Source organism: Beta vulgaris, chromosome 9, assembly GCF_026745355.1.
Source record: "Beta vulgaris subsp. vulgaris cultivar EL10 chromosome 9, EL10.2, whole genome shotgun sequence".
NCBI lineage: Eukaryota > Viridiplantae > Streptophyta > Magnoliopsida > Caryophyllales > Amaranthaceae > Beta > Beta vulgaris.
The window spans coordinates 52,610,854-52,632,183 of record NC_079210.1 but is presented as its reverse complement, the minus strand read 5'-3'; the positions used below and the strand labels follow the sequence as shown (position 1 = coordinate 52,632,183).

Here is a 21,330-nt window from a genome sequence, read left to right as displayed (position 1 = left end):
CCAACACAATCATCGACCAGCAACACACACCTTAATATGTGACTCTTTATCGATTTTACTTGTTTCTGGTTTTTAGGGCATTGTAAGAGCTCATAAAAGCTCATTTAGGTTTACTTTTGTTTTTAGTTTGGTTGTATTAGCAATAGAATGTAAGACGTTGTTTAATTAATGCACGTTTCTCGATGTAAAAAAATTATGCTAGCTTAGTGTCGATTGGAAACTTTGGTGTGATAATAATGAGACAAATTCTTATTTATGAGCATCATATTGTTAGTTGAAGACTTAAAGACATGATGCTTTCAAACAGGATAACTACAGTATTAATAGGGTCATTGTAAGCATTAGTTGAAATCCAATGGTGTTACAATCAATGCATGATGGGACAAATCTTTACAAGAATAACTCATGATGTCTTGATGAGGGTATTGATAGTTTATATTGTCACACAAGTATTTAAAAGACGGTACCAAGTAGTACTTGGTTTAGTGGTAAGGAGAGCACCCTTCCAACCTTGAGGTTGGGGGTTCAATCCTCACTAGAGGCACTTTGAGAGTAGGAATTTCCCTTCCCTTCTCCTTTACTCTCAAGTGTCTGGCCCATTAAGACCTGAGCGGAAGGTCCGGCCCACTTCAGCACTTCTTACCAAAAAAAAAGTTTAAAAGACGGTAATATAAAAATAAATCTATGAGAAACAATCAAATCATAGCAATAACCTTGTTGATGCACCAATAGGATTTTCAATAACTTTGGGGGAAAGAAAACCCTTAAGTAATCTTGTACTTCCTCCTTTTTTTAAAAAAATGTTGACTATTCAAATCACGAACTTTTAGGTTATTTTTGGAAAGGAGAGAGATAAAGATAATGAAAAATAAAAGGGTCTCATGTGAACCTGTGATAGGAGAGAGATAAAGAGAAATTATTACCCAAAATAAAAGTATAGCATCTAATATAAAACTTCCTAAAATAAAAGTGTAACATCTAAAAAAACGGGGGAAATACATTAAAACATTAAGGCTACGTTTAGTTCATCTGAAATTTCTGATTTGAACTTATCTGATCTGATCTGAACTTATTTTTTCTGATCTGATATGATCTAATCTGAACTGATCTGATCTGATTACAAGATCATCTTTTAGATTTTTCTCAATATATAAGAAAAAATATAGTCATGTGGGGTCTTGTTTGATTCGTCTCAATGAGTACTTTATTAATATTCAATTATTATAATTTTTACTAATATGTAATGAAAGTAATAATGATTTTTAAATATAAGCATGATCTGAACTGATCTGATCTGAAATATGCAAAAATAAGGTAAACTGAACCTAGCCTAAAAAAACAAATCAATATTTCCATATCTAAAAAAAAAAACCGAGGAAATACATTAAAACATTAAATCAACAAATCAATATTTCCCATCTCAAACTATATCCTACGAAAAAATATAAGCAACGTGTCGTAGGTTGGGAGTCCCATGCATACTCGACAGTTAAACTATACAGATTGATCTTCTAGCTCATGTTAGATTGACACCTCCCACACACATGTTCACTCGTTACAAATTACGTGCAATGAACATATCTCACAATATATACTATATAGTATGCATCTCATCTACTACACTTTACCGTAGTACTACAGCAAATTAAATTATAGTTAAAAAAAGATGAGTTCATCACAAGCTAAGCTTAATTCACAAGCACAAGATGATCAAAAGTTGGATAGACAGCATAAAAGAGGAGGTGATGTTGCTGATACTAAGATGGTTCAACCAAAATCACATGATGATCATGGTTTACAATCAGTCGATGTTAAGCATCATCATCATGAATTGGTGGATTGTAAAGAATATGATGATGGTTCAGGGGATGTTACGGGAAAATGTTATGGGATGACTCAACAAGCACACCATTTTAGATGTGTAGGTTAAGTAGAGCCATCTATCAGCCATATCTTATGCATGACTATGATATAGCTCTTTTCATTTGTAATTTGAAGTCAGGTTCATAGTTCACTTTAGACACGAAATGTGATAATTTCTCCATATGATATTCAAAAGAAGATGGTAGGTAGAGCCGTAGAGGTAGCAAATCGATTAATTAAATTTGTGTATTTGTGTTCGTGTTTGGTTTCGTGTTTGATTTGAGTGTTTGGTCTCGTATCAATTTGATTGCATCACTTTGGTTTGATTTTGCATTGTGTTTAACATATTGGGTTGGGTTACTGAAATTCGTTGTTGGTCTTGGAATTTTGATGAACGCAGAGCTAAAATTGTTGGATTGAAACTAATTTTGTTACACTCATGAGTCATGAATTGAATTTAATTTTTTTGCTCGAGACTGAAATCTATACTAATATATTAAAAGGCGTGCGTAAATCAGGAACGGTGCCACGTGGTGCTCTCCCTAGGGAGTTTTAGTTTATGTAATCCATGTACAATGAAAAAAAGTAGAAATTGCATAGTATAGGTTTTGATCTCGTGATCTCAAGTTCATGTACTAAAGTTTTAACCACTAGACCAAGTTGTATTTAGTGTTATCATATCAAAGTACAATATAATAAATAAATTTTTTCTTACCCAGGGCATAGTCCGGGCCTAATAACTAGTTATTTTTGATAAATTGATATATGTTGAAATAAATTTTACTGGAAAAGAGTAATAATAATAATATTGATATCTATTATTGTTTAGATATTATTGAAAGAATACATAATCTCAAAAAAATATTATTTTCATAATGGGATTAAAAAAGAGTAATACTATCAATAATGATGATGTAATTTGTGTTGCGTGGAGATATTAAAAATATTGTGGATTAGTTTTAGGTACTGGCACGTGTTTTTTTTACAAATAAGTTACTCATATTTTTCAAAATTCGCAATTTTCTCTCTTTTGCTAAGATTTTCTTGTTCTAAAATTTTAAAATAATTGTTCAGAACAAACATATACTATATCATATCAAAAACATACTATATTATGTTAAAATATACTAATATGTCAATACGATAATGGTTGATTATGATAATTTTGTGTACAATTGGTCTTGTAAGAAATCGTTTATTTTTAATTTAAAATTAGGCAACGGTTCAAGCCCACTAGTAAGAAGAAAACAGATAAATTTTTGTGAATATAGTGATTAGTTTAATCTATTGGTGATTAATTTAATCTATTATTTGGTTTTCACATTTTTTAATCTATTTAGTAACTCGTTTAATCTCTTTAATAACTAGTTTAATTTATTTGGTAAGATTGTCGGATTTATTTATAAAATTATTCATTATAGTTTGAGATTCAAAAGGAAACAAAGAAAGGAAAAGAGAAAGGACGATTAAGTTGGCATGAAATGTATAGTGATAATGTTAGGTTAAAGTGAGATGAATGGACTTATAAAAAAATATAGGTTTGAATTTATCTACTTTTATATTAAAATGAGACTATTTATTCTAATAAATTGTGTTTGGATATTTGACACGAAACGTATCTAGGTTTATATACATTTGACTATGTCTTATAAATTGTGGAATGTCAAATCCCTTGAACTATGAAACCTCTCTTTGATTAATCTCTTTGTTTAATAGCCAATAAAAATATATCTTAAAATTATTTATAATAGGTGATAATTTCTTTTTGATGCAATACCATTGGTCATAATTATGCATCTTCAAAATTTTAATTACCATTGTATGTTAGACCTAACAACACCCAAACATTAAACACCTAAGAAGCTAAGGTTATGTTGAGTTCATCTTATTTTTGCTTATTTCAGATGTAATCAGATCAGATCAGAAAAAATAAGTTCAGATCTGATCATACTTATATTTAAAAATCATTATACTATTAAATATCTTTCATTATATATTAGTAAAAATTATAATAATTGAATATTAATAAAGTACTCATTGAGACGAATCAAACAACACCCCACATAACTATATTTTTTCTTATATATTGAGAAAAATCTAAAAGATAAGATTTTGTAATTAGATCAGATCAGGTCATTTCAGATCAAATCTGTTCAGATCAGATCAGAACAAATCAGATAAGTTCAGATTAGAAAATTTCAGGTGAACTAAACATAGCCTAGGACAATGGCCGTGTTTAGTAATTGTATTGCATAAAAAAAAATTATGACGAATGGCAAATATTGAAAATTTTAAGATATATTTTTATAGGCTATTATGACCAAAGAGAGGTTTCATAGTTTAAGGGATTTGATATTCCACAATTTAAAAAACAGAGTCGAATGTATGTAAACTTAGGTACGTTTCGTGTCAAATATCCAAACACAAATTATTAGAATAGGTGGTCTAATTTTAATATAAAAGTAGACAAACTCAAGCGTATATTTTTTTACAAGCCCGTTCATCTCACTCTAACCTAACACTATCACTATACATTTCACGCCAACTTAATCGTCCATTCTCTTCTCCTTTATTTTCTTCCCTTTGAATCTCAAACTATTATGAATAAATTTATAAATAAATCTTTACCGAATGAATTAAACTAGTTACTAAATAGATTAAACTAGTCACTTATAAATAGATTAAAGAATGTGAAAACTAAATAAATTAAATTGATCACTAAATAGTTTAAATTGGTCACCAATAGATTATACTAGTCACTGTATATTCACAAAGTTTGGTCTATTTTCTTCTTACTAGTGGGATTAGGCCGTTGCCTAATTTTAAATTAAAAGTAGGTGGTATCTTACAAGACCAACTGATATTCAAATTTCATATTGCTCAACTACGATACTATACATGATTTCTTCTTAATATTTGTTCCCAAAAAAAAGGACACTCTTTTTTTACGGACGGAAGGAGTATAATTTATGAATTGAATTTCCTATGAGTATTATGTTGCAATAAATGTGTTTATTAATAGTCATTTTTTACCTTTTAACCCCTTAAACTTGCTTAATTGGTTGTCTAACATAGAGTAAATCAAAGTGCAATAGACGTGTCCAGTCTGTCCACACTAGCCTGTAGCTATTTACTCTTTTTGTAACACCCCGACTTCTAAACATTGTTATTAACTAAATTAATCAAGATTAGCAGTGAAAGACCTAGCTTAGTCGACGCGTTATCGCCGTACTTTCCACTTGGGAAAACTACAAGGGGACATTCAATATGTTATAAAGTGACATTACTTTGATTCTCCACTTCTTTAAAGAAACACTTCAATAATGAAAATAATATTTTCTTAATAAAATTTCGACATAGTTGCATTTATAAGTTGGACAATCCAAAATGAAAAAATGTTTAGAAAACCGGTTATTAACTAAAAATATTTTCAAAACCAAATTTCAACACTTTTGCGAAGCAGCAACTAAAGAGAATCGAGTAAGAGTTGAATAGGCAGAAAAACGAAATATTACAGCAAAAAAAAATAACAAAAGTAGCAATTACAACACCCTCACGAGTCACGGTGACGGGCCCAAGTCATAAGCAAATTCCTTTAGAACCTGTAGAACCTCTCATACGCAAATTCGTCACTCATACGCAAATTCCAAAGCTCGAATTGCAGAAGCTCGAATTGCAGGTTCTTGTTTTGTTCCTGAGATGAATCTACTTGGTTTGTTGCGGATTTTGGTGTGGAATTGCGATTTTTAAGATCTACTTCATGTTATTATCCATGCGATTGGTTTTATGCGCTTGTTATTGTTTGTTTCATGAATTCAACTTATTTTTTCTTTATCTCATATATGTTATTTCATGTTTTTAGGGATGGATAATTTACATGTTATAAACTTATGATTCGAATGAATTTCTGTTATAACTTGTTAATTCATGTTTATTTGTTTCATGTAACTAAATGATAAGAAAAATTATGTCACAATTTGTAGATGCGCATATTTGTGTTCACTTGTTCTTGTTTAATTTCATCAGATCAATTTTTCAAGTGTTTCGTGTGCTTGAATCATGTTTCACTTTTTATTCTTTCTATGTTTCAATTGGTGGTGTTACTCAGCTTTGCTGGAGTGTGTAGGGTTTATGTAATGTATGTTTCAATTGGTGTTGTTACTCAGTTTTGCTGGAGTGTGTAGGGTTTATGTAATGTATGTTTCAATTGGTGTTGTTACTGAGCTTTGCTGGAGTGTGTAGAGTTTATGTAATGTATGTTTCAATTGGTGTTGTTACTCAGCTTTGCTGGAGTGTGTAGGGTTTATGTTATGTATGTTTGTGTATATATAAACCAAGACAGGCCTGCAAAAATCAATTAAATTGTAGTAATAGAACAGCTACGATTGTCGATTGCTGTATATGGTGAGCAGATGAGTCTAGTTACGAAGCATGGTAATTACGAAGGCTTTTTTATTAGATTTTAAGAGGTAGAGCATATTATATTGATCTTTAGTAACAATTGTGATATATAGATCGTTTTAGTATTAGTTGGATTGTATTTGGGTTTTGCTAGCCTTAGGAGTTAGGACTTGACGTTGATGTCAAGAGTGGTGGAATTATCTGTGGTTCAAGTTTAAGCTTCTGCAGATAAAATATTTTTTTTATAATGGGAGTTTGTAATATGTCTATAAGATCTCGTAATAGTAAAATCAGGGGTCTTACAATGGATGTTTTATATTAGTGGACAGGTGACTCTGCACCAGAAAATTATTAATGGATATATGTGTGGAAAACTATCACACATTCTTAATGTGCTGCTTATGTAGTTTTGCTGATGCCTTCTGCTTTCTCATTTTGTCTTCAGTCTAAGTTATTTAGGTTGTATGTGTACAATAACATTCAGCAATGGCGAATGAGGAGGATGCAGTCCAGAAGCAGCAAATTGTTGATGCTAGGGCAAGAAACATTAGTCATAATGTCAGATGCACTGAATGTGGAAGTCAGTCCATTGAAGATTCTCAAGCTGATATTGCCGTACTCCTTAGAAAGGTTGATCCTATCTTCTCACATCTAAACAAACATTATATATGTTGTAACAAAGAAATCTTTAAGCTGATATTGCCAATTGCCATACTTCTTTTCCAAATAGTTGCTAGCTGCTATGCAATAGCTAGTCTTAGCCTTATCCAATATATTTACCCCCACGGCCCAGCTGTTTGCATTAGTTGATCTTTTAAGGTGTTTACTGTTTAGTATAATAAGTTGATAGTTGTTAAACTGTTTGAAGGTATAGAAGAACCTTTGGACAGTTAGCTGAGTTGGGTGTTTGTGTAAAACAACATTCGCAACTAAATCTCTAGTGCAAAAGCCTATTTATCAAACAAACAAACCTGTTGTGCTAAAGCTACTAGGAGGATTTCTTTCCCTCCTTGGAGGATAATAAGGTATTTCCTATACAACTACAAGGACTGATGTTAGTATGCAACTTTTTCTAGAGTAGCACTATATATCTAAGGCTTCCTTCTTTTTCCTGGCTGTATTATGAAATCTGACTGAGTGTATGGCTACATGCCTACATCCTAACTAGTTTTTTATTCGTATGTGGTTCAGTTAAACCCTAATAAGGAGTTATCTGTGGTGATCAAGTAAAAACTAACATAGTTGAGAAGATTATGGATTAAGGAAAGGGTGACGGCTTGTAAATTGTGAATTTCACTGATGCTTTAATTTGGTACAGCTGATTCGTGATGAAATTCGATCAGGAAAAAGCGACAAAGAGATCTTCAAGAAGCTGGAGGATGAATTTGGGGAGACGGTGCTTTATGCTCCAAAGTTTGATATGCAAACTGCTGCTCTCTGGCTATCTCCAGTTAGTATCGAATCCCATGATTGTACTTGTTTTTTAATCTCTCTGTATCTATACTAACATTGGAGATCGAAAATAGCTTCTTGTGGCAGGTGTGGCTGCTGCAGGTTGGGCTTATAAGAAGCACCGGCAGAAGACAAATGTCCACATCATGGCTCTAAACCTTGTTAGAGGGGTTCCACTGACACCGAAAGAGAAAGAAACGATGCTTGAACTCCTTACACCACCTCCTTCACAACAAGCAACACCCTCTTACTGGTGGAGTAGACTTCGACGTGAATAAGGTGCTGTTGTTTGATCCATTGATGCATATGGAAAGATCCTTGTGCTTTGGGGAAGGGAGAAGTTTCCATTGCAACTAAATCAAGGAGCTACTGAGTTCTTTTATAACTTGCAATGTTGCTTGGTGTGGAATGTGACTTTCGTGAAGATTTTATGATGGTATGAATTGTTGTTAAAATCCCGATCCGGATTTTACGATCCTACGATTCTATGATCCGGAAGGACCTCACCGATCCCGATCCTACACAACCTCAAAAAATCACATGGTAGGATCTTAATACGATTCTACAATTCGATTCTATCGTAAAAAATCATGAAGTAATTTCACATATTATATTTCTCCTATTAGATTTTGATTGTATGTTACTATAATCTTATAGTATTGAAAAACTATCACCATTTGTTAATGAAATAAGTCGTTATTAATTTGTGTAAATTTTTAACATGAGTTTATGATCATATTCTAGCATAATTATCTCTATTTTACGGAATTGTCGGATCCCATCGATTCGATCCTACCAATCTCTACTAAAGAGAAACCTCACTCTCATAATGAGTCACACTTATCTTGTGTATTTTTTTTATAGTCTGTTCACGTCCTAACTCTTACTCGTTTTATAATTTTATTTGGTAAGATATATTATATTAATGCGCTCTCATTGGGCACCTAAGTACATCCTATCCCAAGCCCCGTAATCCCTTCTTGATGAGAATTGAATCAACAAGATGTGAGTGGAAGATGCTTTCTTCCAAGAAGAATTTGGAAAGAACAAAAAAAAGTAGGGGGTACATAATAACATAATAAGTGATTTACCAAAAAAGTAGGGAGTATTAAGAATGTTATTCAATAATGAGAAATTATAAATGATAAACAATGTTCATATTTGATTTAATTCATATTTATCCAAAAATTTACGAAAAAATGGCAATAAAAATTTACTCAAGTTCTTACAGGTCATCTTACTAGTGACCTTACTAGTTTGAGTAAGCAAACATATATTAGCTATCAATCAATTTTATCGAGTATTTTCATATAACAACAAATATATCCATTAATCGAACCTGTTGCAATTAACAACAAATATACTCTCAAGTTCCATTTCATTCATTTCCTTCTCTAGCATACAATACCCCACTATTCGAAAAAAAAACCCGAATCCCCTCTACTATCTTTCCCTCAAAACGTAAATCTAATCGTTATATTAAAAGCTGAAACTCCCATCTTTATTAAAAGCTCAAAAAACATCGGATTCTATCCAATCAACTAATGTAACCAAATCCGAAAAACGATTAAGCAACATACTCAATTACTCACCAAATACTCCAACAATTCTAACCCCCAAAACTTCGATTGTTAGCCATCAATGATCCAACTATAATTGCAAGCTTAGTAAAATTGCGTGGGAAACAAAAAAAAAACGACCAACTACCAAAGGAGGTGACGACATTAATATTGTCATTGAGGCATTGACTATTCACTGTTTTTGGGGTGGTGAGATAAAGCTACTGCCTACTATTACAATTAGTAGATGACAACATTTAATAAACTTCTCATTCAATTTTCTCCCTTAAATTCTCGTGTTCGTCTGAAATCCCCATGTTTTTTCTTTCTCTCTCCTCGAACCAGCTCTTCGTATTGGCTATCTCACTCTCAATTTTACTCAAGTAAGCTTCTTTTTTTCTCTGTTTTGTGCAGATAACATGTTCGACGAATTGCTTGATTCGTATTTTTGTCTTAGTAAGGGATGAATGATCATTTATTTGATGTGGGTATTTGTGGGAATTATGGAGAGTTGCTTTCTTGAACGATTTTGGTAGGATGATTTTGGAAGAGGTTGATTAATTTTGATGTGTTTATATGTTAGAATATGAGGTGATTGTGCAAGTATTTTTACATATTAGCCGAGGTTGAAATTTATTGCGTCCAAGTTTATCTCTTTTTGGCATTTGGGTTGTAAGTTGCTCAATTACTAAGCTAATCCTGAGATTATACACATAATTGTTCGGGAATTTTCCACTAGTTTATATTTTTAAAGTTAAATGTGGAATTATTTTGTTAAATGCCATTGTCTTTAGTTGGGTTTGCATAAATTATTCAATTTTAAGGAAATTATGTTTTGAGTCAGGAAGATAGGATTTTGGTACACCGGGCAAAGAATTTTATCGTAGTGAATGGAATCTTTACTTAATTTCCGGGTTGTAGAAAACAATTGTAGTGGTCATGAACTAGTGGACAAATCAAAATTTTAAACTATGTATATGATCTTAAGATTTTATTATGAAAGGGGTGTTAATGAGGAAGTAATATGCATGGAACATGTTAGAAGACATGATAGAAACAGTAATGGATTGGAAGTGGAAGTCATGTCTTATGCAATGCATATCAAAGCCTAAGGCTAATTCGAAATTTCTTTAGTTGATCAATGCAATATTCAACGAAATCGGTTTGCTCTGATCCAATCCAAAGGCCTAAACAAATTGCCGTTAGATGATGCAAAGAGCTAAATAAGCTAAAAAAATTGGGTCTTTTTGTGTCTTCATAGTTAAAGACTAAAGAGACAAGGGAATTAGTCATACTCATGTCCCTTATCGGTATAATAGAGACTATAGAGGCCTATTGGCCAACCTATGAGAGTCTATGAAATCTCTAGATGTTGCGTTCTTAGAGGATGCAATGAATGTAGGAATAACTAAGTTCATTATGAGAAGTGATACTGGGAATTGGTAAAGGTTGTAAAGAAATTGGGTCTGAGTAGATCTTGAAGAAGTCGAAAGTAGATGAAACTATTTACATCACTTGCTAAAGGATGCATACAAGAGGAAGTTTTTTTTTGTTTTTTCTTGACATTTGTGCACTAGTTTCTGGAACCATGAGCAAGTGGTTTAGTTAGCTTTAACTTCCATTAACAGCTTGGTGATATACTAAAAAGGCATCAAAGGTTTCCCAGGACCTTAGCAGGGTGCAAGGTGTGTAAATTGACATTTGTGCATTAGTTTTTGTATGCTGTTTAGCAAGGGCACCAAAACTTAACTAAGTTCTCCTTAACAAATTGTATCAAGGATACTATCAAGTGTGTCTGTAGCAGATTTATTAGTAATAGGGTTGAATTGTTTCTGCAGAAGTCATAGGCTACTTGAGTATGCTATTCTTGTAAGTTGTAATAGACTGGATTAAGCCTATGTAGTTCTAAGACGTCGTTGTCGTTTGACTGACATAAATTCCCATGTGAATGTCCATGGTATTGCATTGTGGTACCAAAGAACATTTATCTTCCTTAATTGATGGTCACAACTGTTATTAACCTAAACGTGTAAGTAGGGATATAGATCGAGGTTGTAGTCACGATTGGGTGAATCATCATGCATTATGGAAGCATATTCTATTGCAGTTTGGTGGAAAGAGTTGCTGACTGTGCAACATGATTTTTTGTCGATCGTGACGACTGTTAAGTCCTTTCAAGGTTCTGTATCGACCTTGTGTGTGCTGTATTGGCTGTGTATCAGGTGATATGCAGTAGTTCTTCACAACTCAGTGAACATCAGTTTCGCAAGTTTGATTTCAGTGTTTAGTGCCGCTGGGTGCAGGAATGTGCGGACGAGTTGTAATGAAATAGGACATTGCATGTAAATTGTAATCACATAGAATCTCTTCTCACATAAGATGTCATCACACATAAGATCGCATCACTGATTACCTTTTTTTTAACAATACGAAATATACCATAGAAGTCGAAAAGGTAATCTTTGCACCAAAAGAGCTGAAATAATAATAGAAGACTTGCATCATGAGTTGTTATAATTAGTAACAGCTGATAATGTTAATGCCAATGAAGAGATTTCTTCTGCAATTCCTTAGGAAATAATATGATTGAATCTGCCTTTCTATAGAAGGGAATATTACCGATATAGCACATTGATTCTAATGTATCTTGACTCTGCAACCTTCTAGTATTTCATATGATCCAGCATTTCAGTATCAAACTTTTGCATCTAGACACACTCTTCTTGCACAATTTGTTGGCATCCTCTTATAGCTCTTGAAAGTGAATGGAACTGATTCCTACCATTCTGATTTTGGACATGATTCTGTCTCCTAGTTTTGGAGATTGCTCTACTGTATTCCTCTCCTCTTTAAAGAAATAAGAAAGAAAGAAAAACAAAAAAGTGGAAAAACTTATCTTATAAAGTGATCTTTAAAATTTATATATTTTGGACAATCTGTCTCTCCAATTGATTTGATTCATTGTATTGTATTATTTCACAGCTTCGAGCTCAAGCTCATTTATGGAGGTGGTCAAAGCCATTGCGAAACAGGGTTCTGCTGCCAGTAACAGTGTCGCTGTAAGAGCTGATAGAAAAAGTTACAGCTACAGGCAACTCATCTCGTCTGCAGAAAAGATATCCAGCCTTTTGCGTACTAGTGACTCCCAAAGTGTAAGCTGGACATGCTTTGATGAATTATAAGGCTCTAAAAAGATAACATTTTTGTGAAACTGAGATGAGTCGAAGCACAAAAGGTCCAATTTGTTGAAATTATTTATGTGCACAAACAAAATCTTGACGCCAGTGCAGAAGACAATAATTATTTGTCATGATCTGGTGCTTACTTATCCCATTCTTTCAAGATGCAACTCTTTGAGGGCATAACTCCTACATTTTGGTCAACCCATTTTACTGTTCTTCTCCATATAAAAGATTGATTATAAAGAATAATGCACATGGGTCGCGTGCACTGTGTATGTCCATAGCTGTATGTTGGTGGTGAAGAAGGGGTGTGTGGGTGCCGTCTCCATTGTACCGGTCTCATGAACTCAAAATGTTTGTTGACTGTTATTGTTTTGAAGAGGTTGCTCATTCTGGGGTTTCTTTTCTTTGTTTTTGTGGTGATTATTCTCATTCAGATTTCTGAAGGAAGACAGCTTGAGCATTCTTTGGTTTCTGTTGATGGCCATAAAGACGGTGGATCTCTTGATGGAACTCGAGTCGGAATTATAGCCAAGCCTTCAGCTGAGTTTGTTGCGAGTGTACTTGGGACATGGTTGAGTGGAGGAGTAGCTGTTCCACTTGCACTCAGCTACCCAGAGGCTGAGCTGCTGCATGTCATGAATGATTCCGTAAGCCCTTTAATGTGTTCCTCTACTTACCAGAAATGTGGTTTCGTTTGTAGGAATTACATTTTATGTTGCCATAATGTGCAGCATACTTCAATTAGATTCCCAGTATGAAGCAGGACTTAGACAAACCTGTTGCGCTTCAGGGGCTGGTTCTTAGAAATATTCTATATACTGAAATGCCATCATACCTTATTTGTCATGGCTTTAATGTTGAACATCTCCTATAAGGTTTCTGCTTTTCATGCAAAAAGTCAAGGACTAATTGCTATCTTCGATGTTGGTCTTTGAAACTTTGGCTAGTCTAAAGTATTGGTGAATGCTAACCACCAGTCCACCTATGTCTATCTCTGATTAAAACAAATGAATATCTAGTTAGTGGATTCTTCTTTAGTAGAGTCTAAAGGATCATATGTCCTCTCCATCCTGGCTTCATCTTTCTTCATTAAAGAACGGATATCAGTGAACTTCTCTGTTGCAATATATTATAGGTGTATTTGCTCCCTGTGCAGTGAATATTCAATCCAATTTGCGTATAATTTCTACCACAGGCTTTATAGTTCCATTTTTTTTTTTTCGGGATTTCACTTGTTTGCTGGTGAGATTAGATGCATATTAGGCTGTTATTTCACTGGAAGCTCTATCTTGTTCGATATAGCTGAGCTTTTCTAGACTTGCTGATTCTAAATGAATATTTTAAGTTTTTTTTAGAAAAAGAAAATTTGTAGAAGTTTTCTTTAAATTTTTTAAGGATTCTTTTAGGATTCCCCTCCAAAAAGAAAGTTCTTTTGGGATTGTTGTTATCATCACCATCTTCATCATCATCATTAGTTTGTACACTTACTATCAGTAACAAATATCTTAATATAAAATATAACAACAACGTTATATGAAAATGATACTGAAATACTCCTACACAATAAGAATTAATGAGCAATAGTGTTACCCTAATAAGATATGCCTTTCAATATATAAATGATACTCATCCCGTCCCAGTTGTTTTACTCCATTGCTATTTTACATGCTTTTTAGATGGGTGAAGTAGAGAGAAAAAGTGGGTTCCAACTGTGGAGGAAAAAACAGAGAGAACGTTTTCCATGAACATAATGGGAAAATGACATTGGAACATAGGGTATTTGTCCGACCTTTTATATTCCACTTTTTGCGAGTAACAAAATTTTATAATTTTTCATGCAACTTAACACCTTCAAATTTTAATTTTTTGTGAGAATAAATCTTACCCTATTTTCCGATGTTAACCCACCGGTTTCCAGTGTTTACCCACTTGAATCCCCTATGTGCTCTACACGTGTGTTAGGTTTTCAATTCTTTTGAGGGGAAAATGGGGGGGAAGGGTGGGAAAAGGAAACACCCGACGCACATGCGGCATTGATAGAAAAAGTGGTATATAAAAACCCGGAAATTGGTGGGTCAATGACGAAAATAAGGTAAGGTCGTATCTTGCAAAAAATAAAAATTTAAGGTCTAAATTGCCATAAAAATATGCAAGGTTGTTTCTCGCAAAAAGTGGTATATAAAAGGTTTATTTTGACAAATTATCCTCAACTTGTTTAAATTTATACTAACTTGTCAGAACTTTTATAAAGTAACTAAACTGAGTTGAACCAAACATAGCTGAAAAAGGTGCATGTTCAGATCACAAAATTGTAGCTTCTAGGAGTTAACAGAATTTAGTAATCTATCTCAAACTTGCAGCTATGTTGGCCCTAGAATTATTCTAAGTTTGAAGATGTCAGAGATATATATGTTCTTAAGCTGTTAATCTGATGATGGAAAGGCTCATCTAACTAGTTGTTTTCTTCAGTTTTTGTGTTAGCATCATCCCTTGTAATTGCTACATCTCTGTTGATGTTAACATTCTGGATCAGGATGTCTCCATAGTATTGAGCACTGAAGATCACCAAGAGCTTATGGAAACTGTTGCTTCCAAGAGTGCTGCTCAATTTTCTCTTATTCCTTCAATTCCAAGTATGACATCAGAAACTAATCCCAATGGTCATTCTGAAAGTGAATACCCAAATGAAAACACAAGTTTGAAGGAATTTGAAATCCCAACTAAGATAGAAGGTGGTATGTTTCTTGTCTGATATCGTGGCAATGTGTTCCTATGCCTGGAGTATGGTAATTAACTTTGTATTGGCAATCTCTTTTCTAGGGGACAATGCAGCATTAGTTATCTACACTAGTGGAACAACTGGTAAGCCAAAAGGTGTCGTTCACACGCATCGAAGCGTGTTGGCACAGGTAGCCATCTATATGCCCTCTCAGTTCTAATCTATGGGCCTAAGGCAATGTCATTCTCTAAATGCCATATCTTGGACTTGTTTAATATATAATATGAGGTGATGCATATTGAGTCGTTATTTATAATTATAAATCTCTACTGTGAATTGTTGTCTATTACTCTACAACCTGTAAATTTCTACAAGGCATTTTCTATTAATCAGCTCCTTTTGTTTTCAGGTCCAAATGTTGACAGAAGCTTGGGAGTACTCTTCTTTGGATCATATTCTACACTGTCTACCTTTGCACCATATCCATCAAATATACCTTTTATAAGACTCAACTTTTTTCTATTTTTCTAAATCTTGATTCATGGCCATATCCTTAACGATTGCCTTACATGTCCATGGTCTTTTCAATGCTCTATTAGCTCCCATGTATGCAGGCGCAACAGTAAGTAGTATCACAGTTATATCTCAATTTGATGAGACATCTTTTATCTTGTTGGAGGGCATGTCTAATAAATATTCAGGCCAGATATGACCTTTCCAGTTTTAATATATCGTTTATCACATTGAAGGTTGAGTTTATGGCAAAATTTAGTGTCAGCGGCATCTGGCAGAGATGGCGTGAATCATACCCAAAGGATGGGATAAAAGCTGATGATGCTGTGACTGTGTTCACTGGTGTAAGACTCGTTTTCTGATTTTTGTTCGTGTTGTGATCAATCTGATAATATCATATCTTGGTAACCGAACCATGGCATTATTTTTTGTCTATACATCATATCATGAAGATTGAAATAATATGAAGGTGTGGTTCTTCCAAAGGCTATATACTAGTGTAATTTCCGTCCATTGTTGGTTGATCTGTATTGCATGAGAATCACTATCAGATTATCATTTGCTAGGCTAGTGTTGCAGGAGAGTTTATTTTTTGTGCATTTTTGACAGAGTGATTGAAGCTCCTTGTATATACTACTTCTGAGTATCCTTTGAAACTTATGTCGTTTTGTCAAATATCTATTGTGTAGGTTCCGACAATGTATACTAGATTAATACAAGGTTTTGAAGCAATGGACTCTGATGTACAGGTTGTATCAGCCTCAGCTGCAAGCAAGTTGCGACTCATGGTAATTGGATTATTCCCTGCATCATGCTTTTAGCTATATGGACTAGTATTCATGATCTTGTCCTCTGTCTTCAATGTTGTCACGTTGCATTCTCTAGATTCTGATCTTATGACTGCATTATCCGCTTATTATATGAACGAAAAAGCTTATTTCATAAACAATAATGTTTTTCATTTATCTACCAGATGAGTGGCTCCTCTGCCCTCCCTTATCCTGTTATGCTGCAGTGGGAAACAATTACAGGGCATCGCCTTCTGGAACGCTATGGCATGACTGAGGTCAGTTTCTCCCCCATATGTATCACCGTCCTGGGACCCTGGCTGAGGAAGCGTTCCTAGTGAATTATTCCGCTTATTAATGGTGATTATCATGATTCAACATGTAGTTTGTCATGGCAATTTCTAATCCCTTGCGAGGCATGAGAAAAGGAGGCACTGTTGGCAAACCATTTCCTCGTGTAGAGGTCAGCAGGATTCTTTCTGTCATTAAATTCTTCGAAGATCTGTTAGAACCATATCCCTACCTGTTTAACTGTATTATGTGTTAACTATTATAAATCTCACCAGGAGATGTGAGGAACTTTTCTTAACATGTACCTATTGGTTTCTTAAGCATTTAGAAATTGACAGGTCAAGATTCTTGTAGAAGATGGCAGCGGAAATGATACAACAGGCGCTGGTGAGCTGTGTGTAAGAAGCCCTTCATTGTTTAGGGAGTACTGGAAATTACCTGAGGTAAGTCTTGGCTGTAATCCGAAGTTATATACGCATCTTTTTTGCTTGTTTGCCTTGTAAGGCCTAGTGACATGATGATACTAAGTAGTAAGTACTAACAAATACTAGAACTTATATTTTTGGAAATGCTTGTTTATTTTTCAATCTTGATTTAACTTCCAGTTTAGCTAATAGAATAGTTACTTGGTACAAGCAAGGTAGAGCTATTAGCTGTGCAGGTGGAGCCTGGACTCTTGTTTAATCGATCTGTCAAAGATGAAACCCCCAAAATTATTTTGTTTTAGAGTCTACTCCCTGCCTTTGTTGTAATTTTTCTGAATTTCTAGAATTTAGACCAGCTGCACTTCCTCCTTGAGCTCAATACTTCATTTGATTTTTCAAAGATCAACTGTCTCAATAACGAGGCATTAAAGCTCAACTCCAGTAGGCAATAGAGTTTTCAAGGTGTTAAGACGTTCTCATGGTTCTGTGGATGGAGAGAAAAACATATGCCTAAACTGAGGGATGACAATAGAAATTCAATAGGGTCTATAGTTATACAAAATGATACTGCAGAAGACAGTCTTTTGGGATGCTTCAATTTCCTTTAATGTTAGGTACTAATAAGAATGGAGTTGAAATCTATTGATGTTTTTGCTTAGTTCATTTTGATCTATTCTTCATCTAGGTAACAAAACAATCATTCACTGATGATGGGTTCTTCAAGACGGGTGATGCTGTCACAGTGGACGAGGATGGATATTACATAATTTTAGGAAGTAAGTAACTTGAATCTGATAACCTACTTTCATATGCGCTCACCGAACCAAAGCAATGCATAGTATGAGTCTAGCATTATGCGGACATATGTCAGGTTTTCATACACCAAATGCTCCCATGAAGAAATTTGAGTGCCTTGCAAATTGATATTTTGTTGTGTGCCTTACAACTTGATACTTGGTTAAGAATACGTTTTGCTGCTTGATAATTCTATCAAATTACTGTGCAGAATGTAAGAAGTACTTGAGCTCTGTTGTTCTGTGACTGTCATGGTTATGCATTAAAATTTAATAATCAGGATGTGAATGCCTTGCTGCTCGTAAGTTACTGGCAATGCAGCTCCTTATATTGATTTGAAATTCTAGAGGTCAATCCCTTGTTGGTTGCTCCCTTGTTTTTCCTTTCTGATCTTTTCAGGAAATTCTAAAGGATTGAAGATCCGTCATCTTTGCATGTTGTTTGATCTTTTCTGTGACCACTATTGAGTGTTGAGACTTCCTTACCGTTTTGTCATTCATATTTCATGCTGTTTATCGTTGCTAGTGTCCCTGATAGTCATAAGATAACAGTTTGCTGCATTGTCATCTTTTGACATAAACTTTAACTAGACATGGAATCTGATTCTAGCTTAACCAAATTTACATTGAAAACAGTTTGCTGTATTGTCATCTTTTCTACTGTTTTAGCTTCCTTTTTGAATAATTACAATATTTTGGTAATATTTAGGGACAAGTGCTGACATCATGAAGGTTGGTGGCTACAAATTGTCTGCATTAGAAATTGAAGCAGCTCTTTTAACGGTAAGTTTTTCATGTATATGTAGCCTTACAGCAAGGAAGAAACCAAAGTGTTTTTAGATGCATAAATGTTTCAGATATTGGATTTTATCTCCTTGTGGTTCACTTCTATTCAATTTGGATTGTTGGTGGCTCAAATTATGCTTCTTGTGCGACTCTGAAACTGAAAAGAAAAGGACAACGGCGTATGTTCAATAGAAACAAATGAAATTGATCCCTTGATTGGCTCTTGTTTTTCAGCATCCTGCCGTTTCAGAGTGCTGTGTATTAGGCCTGCCAGATAAAACCTATGGAGAAGTCGTATGTGCAATAATTGTGCCACCTGAGGAAAATAAGAGGAAACAGGAGTTAGAGTTGAAGCCTGCTTTAACCCTGGAAGAAATATGCTCATGGGCAAAGGACAAGCTTGCTCCTTACAAGGTATTGAGACTTTGTGTCGTCGTTTTTGTTATGGTACATGTAATCTTTGAGCTGTCCTCTCCCAGCCCAATTTCTTCACTCCATGTCTCCGTCCCCCCGCCCTGCTGCTATCAGGATGAAACCCACTGATATGACTTACAACTTCATTACCTGGTTACATCATCTTCAGTTTATATAGGCTTTTTCGGAATAATTTTGCTTTGCTCGAGTTTTGTTAGTTATTGAAGCCAAGAAATTTTACTGAAACTTGCCTTTATAATTTTCGCTTGTATTTGAAGCTACCGACTCAATTACATCTTTGGGAAAGTCTGCCTCGTAATGCTATGGGAAAGGTAAATGATAAAATTTAAGTTTCATTCTAGTTTGATGATTCTTCCTGACCTCCCGTCTTTCGAACTCTTCACAAGTGCTAAGAGTTTCCTCTAATATCTGGCTTGATTTCAGGTGAACAAGAAAGAATTGAAGAAAGTATTAGTTGCTGAAGGATAATAACTTCACTTAGATCCCGGTGATAGCTAGCACTAGCAGTTCTGGAAGCATTCTCAGTAGGTTCAAGTTATAAAGAAGAAAAGCTCACATTCTTTAGCACAAAATAGAATACCATGTTATATCAAATGACCTTAAAAAAATCATGTTGGACCATTAGCTTTATCAGAATCATATTTGTATCATGACCTCAGAAATTTCATAGAATAATCCATTCATCTGCTTACTATATAATATGGTTTCAGCTTATTTAATAAGCTCTTTCATCTCGGATTGTAATATTGTTGTATTCGACACTATTTAAGCTATGATTATTCCCTAGTTTACCGAAAAAAAATGAATAAATTATGTGTCGTGTGCGATAAATCGAGGTTTTTTATTCATCTGCAATGCTCTTGGACTTGCTTTCAGTATAACAAAAGACCAATAATTCTCAAAACTGTTGTAAACTGTATAAAACATTACTCTAAACAATCCCCTCACTTTCCCTACTCAAATTAAAGGATGACTATTATAGCCTAAAAACATCTATGTATAAAAATACAAACAATCATGTTTACAGAATTAGTGGTGGAATTCAGCTAGCTAGTCAGCACGTTTAGAATTGCAATCATCTATGAAATAATCATGATCCACCTAAAGTCTAGATGATTTGAAGAGTACATTCCACTACTTCAACCATGACAATATCAAGAATATTAGGGGTGTTCTTCACCACACAACACAGATACAGTAAAGTTGTCCTAAGCGGTAGTTGATTTACGTCGCGATACCACTACACCTGGGACCAAGCCCCATCTTGGGATCTTTGAATAAGTTTGATCTTTGCGAGGGTGTTTGCCTATGGTGGTACCTACTACCTAGTGCATTCACATTGAGCTCTTGTTTTGTTAGAGCAATGGAGGATTTGGAGAATAAAGGAGTGAATTTATTTATATGATCAAATGATTTTAACAGTTATATTTGACCCTTTGTAAAGGAGACAATAGAATTACATCATATAACTATTTGGAAACATAGAAGAGAACAATCATTACTCCTCAAAATCTTGTACATACTTAATATGTGAACCATGAGTGCATATGTGTTATAAATGTTCCACCATATCTAGCAGTAAAGATTTTTTTGGGTCTTGTCAAAAAAAAAAAATTGGCTCTCGTAGTCTATGATGGAATCAAACTGTCTACATGCGTAATAATACCACCTATGAAGTTCCTAAATTGACCCCTTTGATATAACATAATCCATTATACTAATGAAATTATTAGAAAATTTGTAATGTGTCTTGTCACATTGTCCATGATAATGTTTGTCCATCATCAAATATCTCTTCTTGGTTATAAGCTTTCATTATAAATCATCAAATGTTCCTTTATATATTTGATGTTATTACTACCATTCATTACCAACTAACCAAGGATGTCTTGGCCTAATGGTTAAGATTGAGGTGCTATGAATGATAGGTCACAGGTTTGAATCCCCCTCCCCTTCTTTGTACTTTGTACCGCCTTCGTAGCTCATATGGATTAAAAAAAACCATTCATTACCAACTACCACATGGCCGTATGATGTCAACATAAGGCAATTGACATTCCTACAGAACAAACGGAGTGATCAATTTGGCAACCCTAGATTTATTGTTGTACAAAAATCA

General features: G+C 34.2%; 2 protein-coding genes across 6 annotated transcripts; both read left to right on the top strand.

Annotated features, from left to right (window-relative positions):
- Positions 1–5,384: 5,384 nt before the first annotated feature.
- Positions 5,385–8,429, top strand: LOC104904718 (hypothetical protein). Of its 4 annotated transcripts, none has more exons than XM_010693078.4 (4): positions 5,385–5,542; positions 6,710–6,894; positions 7,583–7,714; positions 7,791–8,429. In XM_010693078.4, the coding sequence occupies exons 2-4, from the start codon at positions 6,751–6,753 to the stop codon at positions 7,992–7,994; spliced, it is 480 nt and encodes a 159-aa protein (XP_010691380.1). In that variant the 5' UTR covers positions 5,385–5,542; positions 6,710–6,750; the 3' UTR covers positions 7,995–8,429. The 4 variants fall into 4 exon arrangements, with proteins under 4 accessions (XP_010691380.1, XP_010691381.1, XP_019107637.1 ...); XM_010693079.3 differs by having other exon boundaries at positions 5,388–5,542; positions 6,749–6,894; XM_019252092.2 differs by having other exon boundaries at positions 5,404–5,542; positions 6,724–6,894.
- A 1,020-nt stretch (positions 8,430–9,449) lies between these two features.
- Positions 9,450–19,942, top strand: LOC104904717 (probable CoA ligase CCL8). Of its 2 annotated transcripts, none has more exons than XM_057392056.1 (17): positions 9,450–9,658; positions 12,258–12,427; positions 12,895–13,107; positions 14,994–15,195; positions 15,281–15,369; positions 15,589–15,660; positions 15,751–15,801; positions 15,929–16,036; positions 16,382–16,480; positions 16,666–16,758; positions 16,866–16,943; positions 17,110–17,214; positions 17,882–17,972; positions 18,700–18,773; positions 19,011–19,190; positions 19,469–19,522; positions 19,635–19,942. In XM_057392056.1, exons 1-17 carry the CDS (start codon positions 9,523–9,525, stop codon positions 19,677–19,679), a joined length of 1,860 nt encoding a protein of 619 aa, XP_057248039.1. In that variant the 5' UTR covers positions 9,450–9,522; the 3' UTR covers positions 19,680–19,942. The 2 variants fall into 2 exon arrangements, with proteins under 2 accessions (XP_057248039.1, XP_057248040.1); XM_057392057.1 differs by having other exon boundaries at positions 9,451–9,658; positions 14,994–15,192.
- The last annotated feature ends 1,388 nt before the right edge of the window (positions 19,943–21,330 follow it).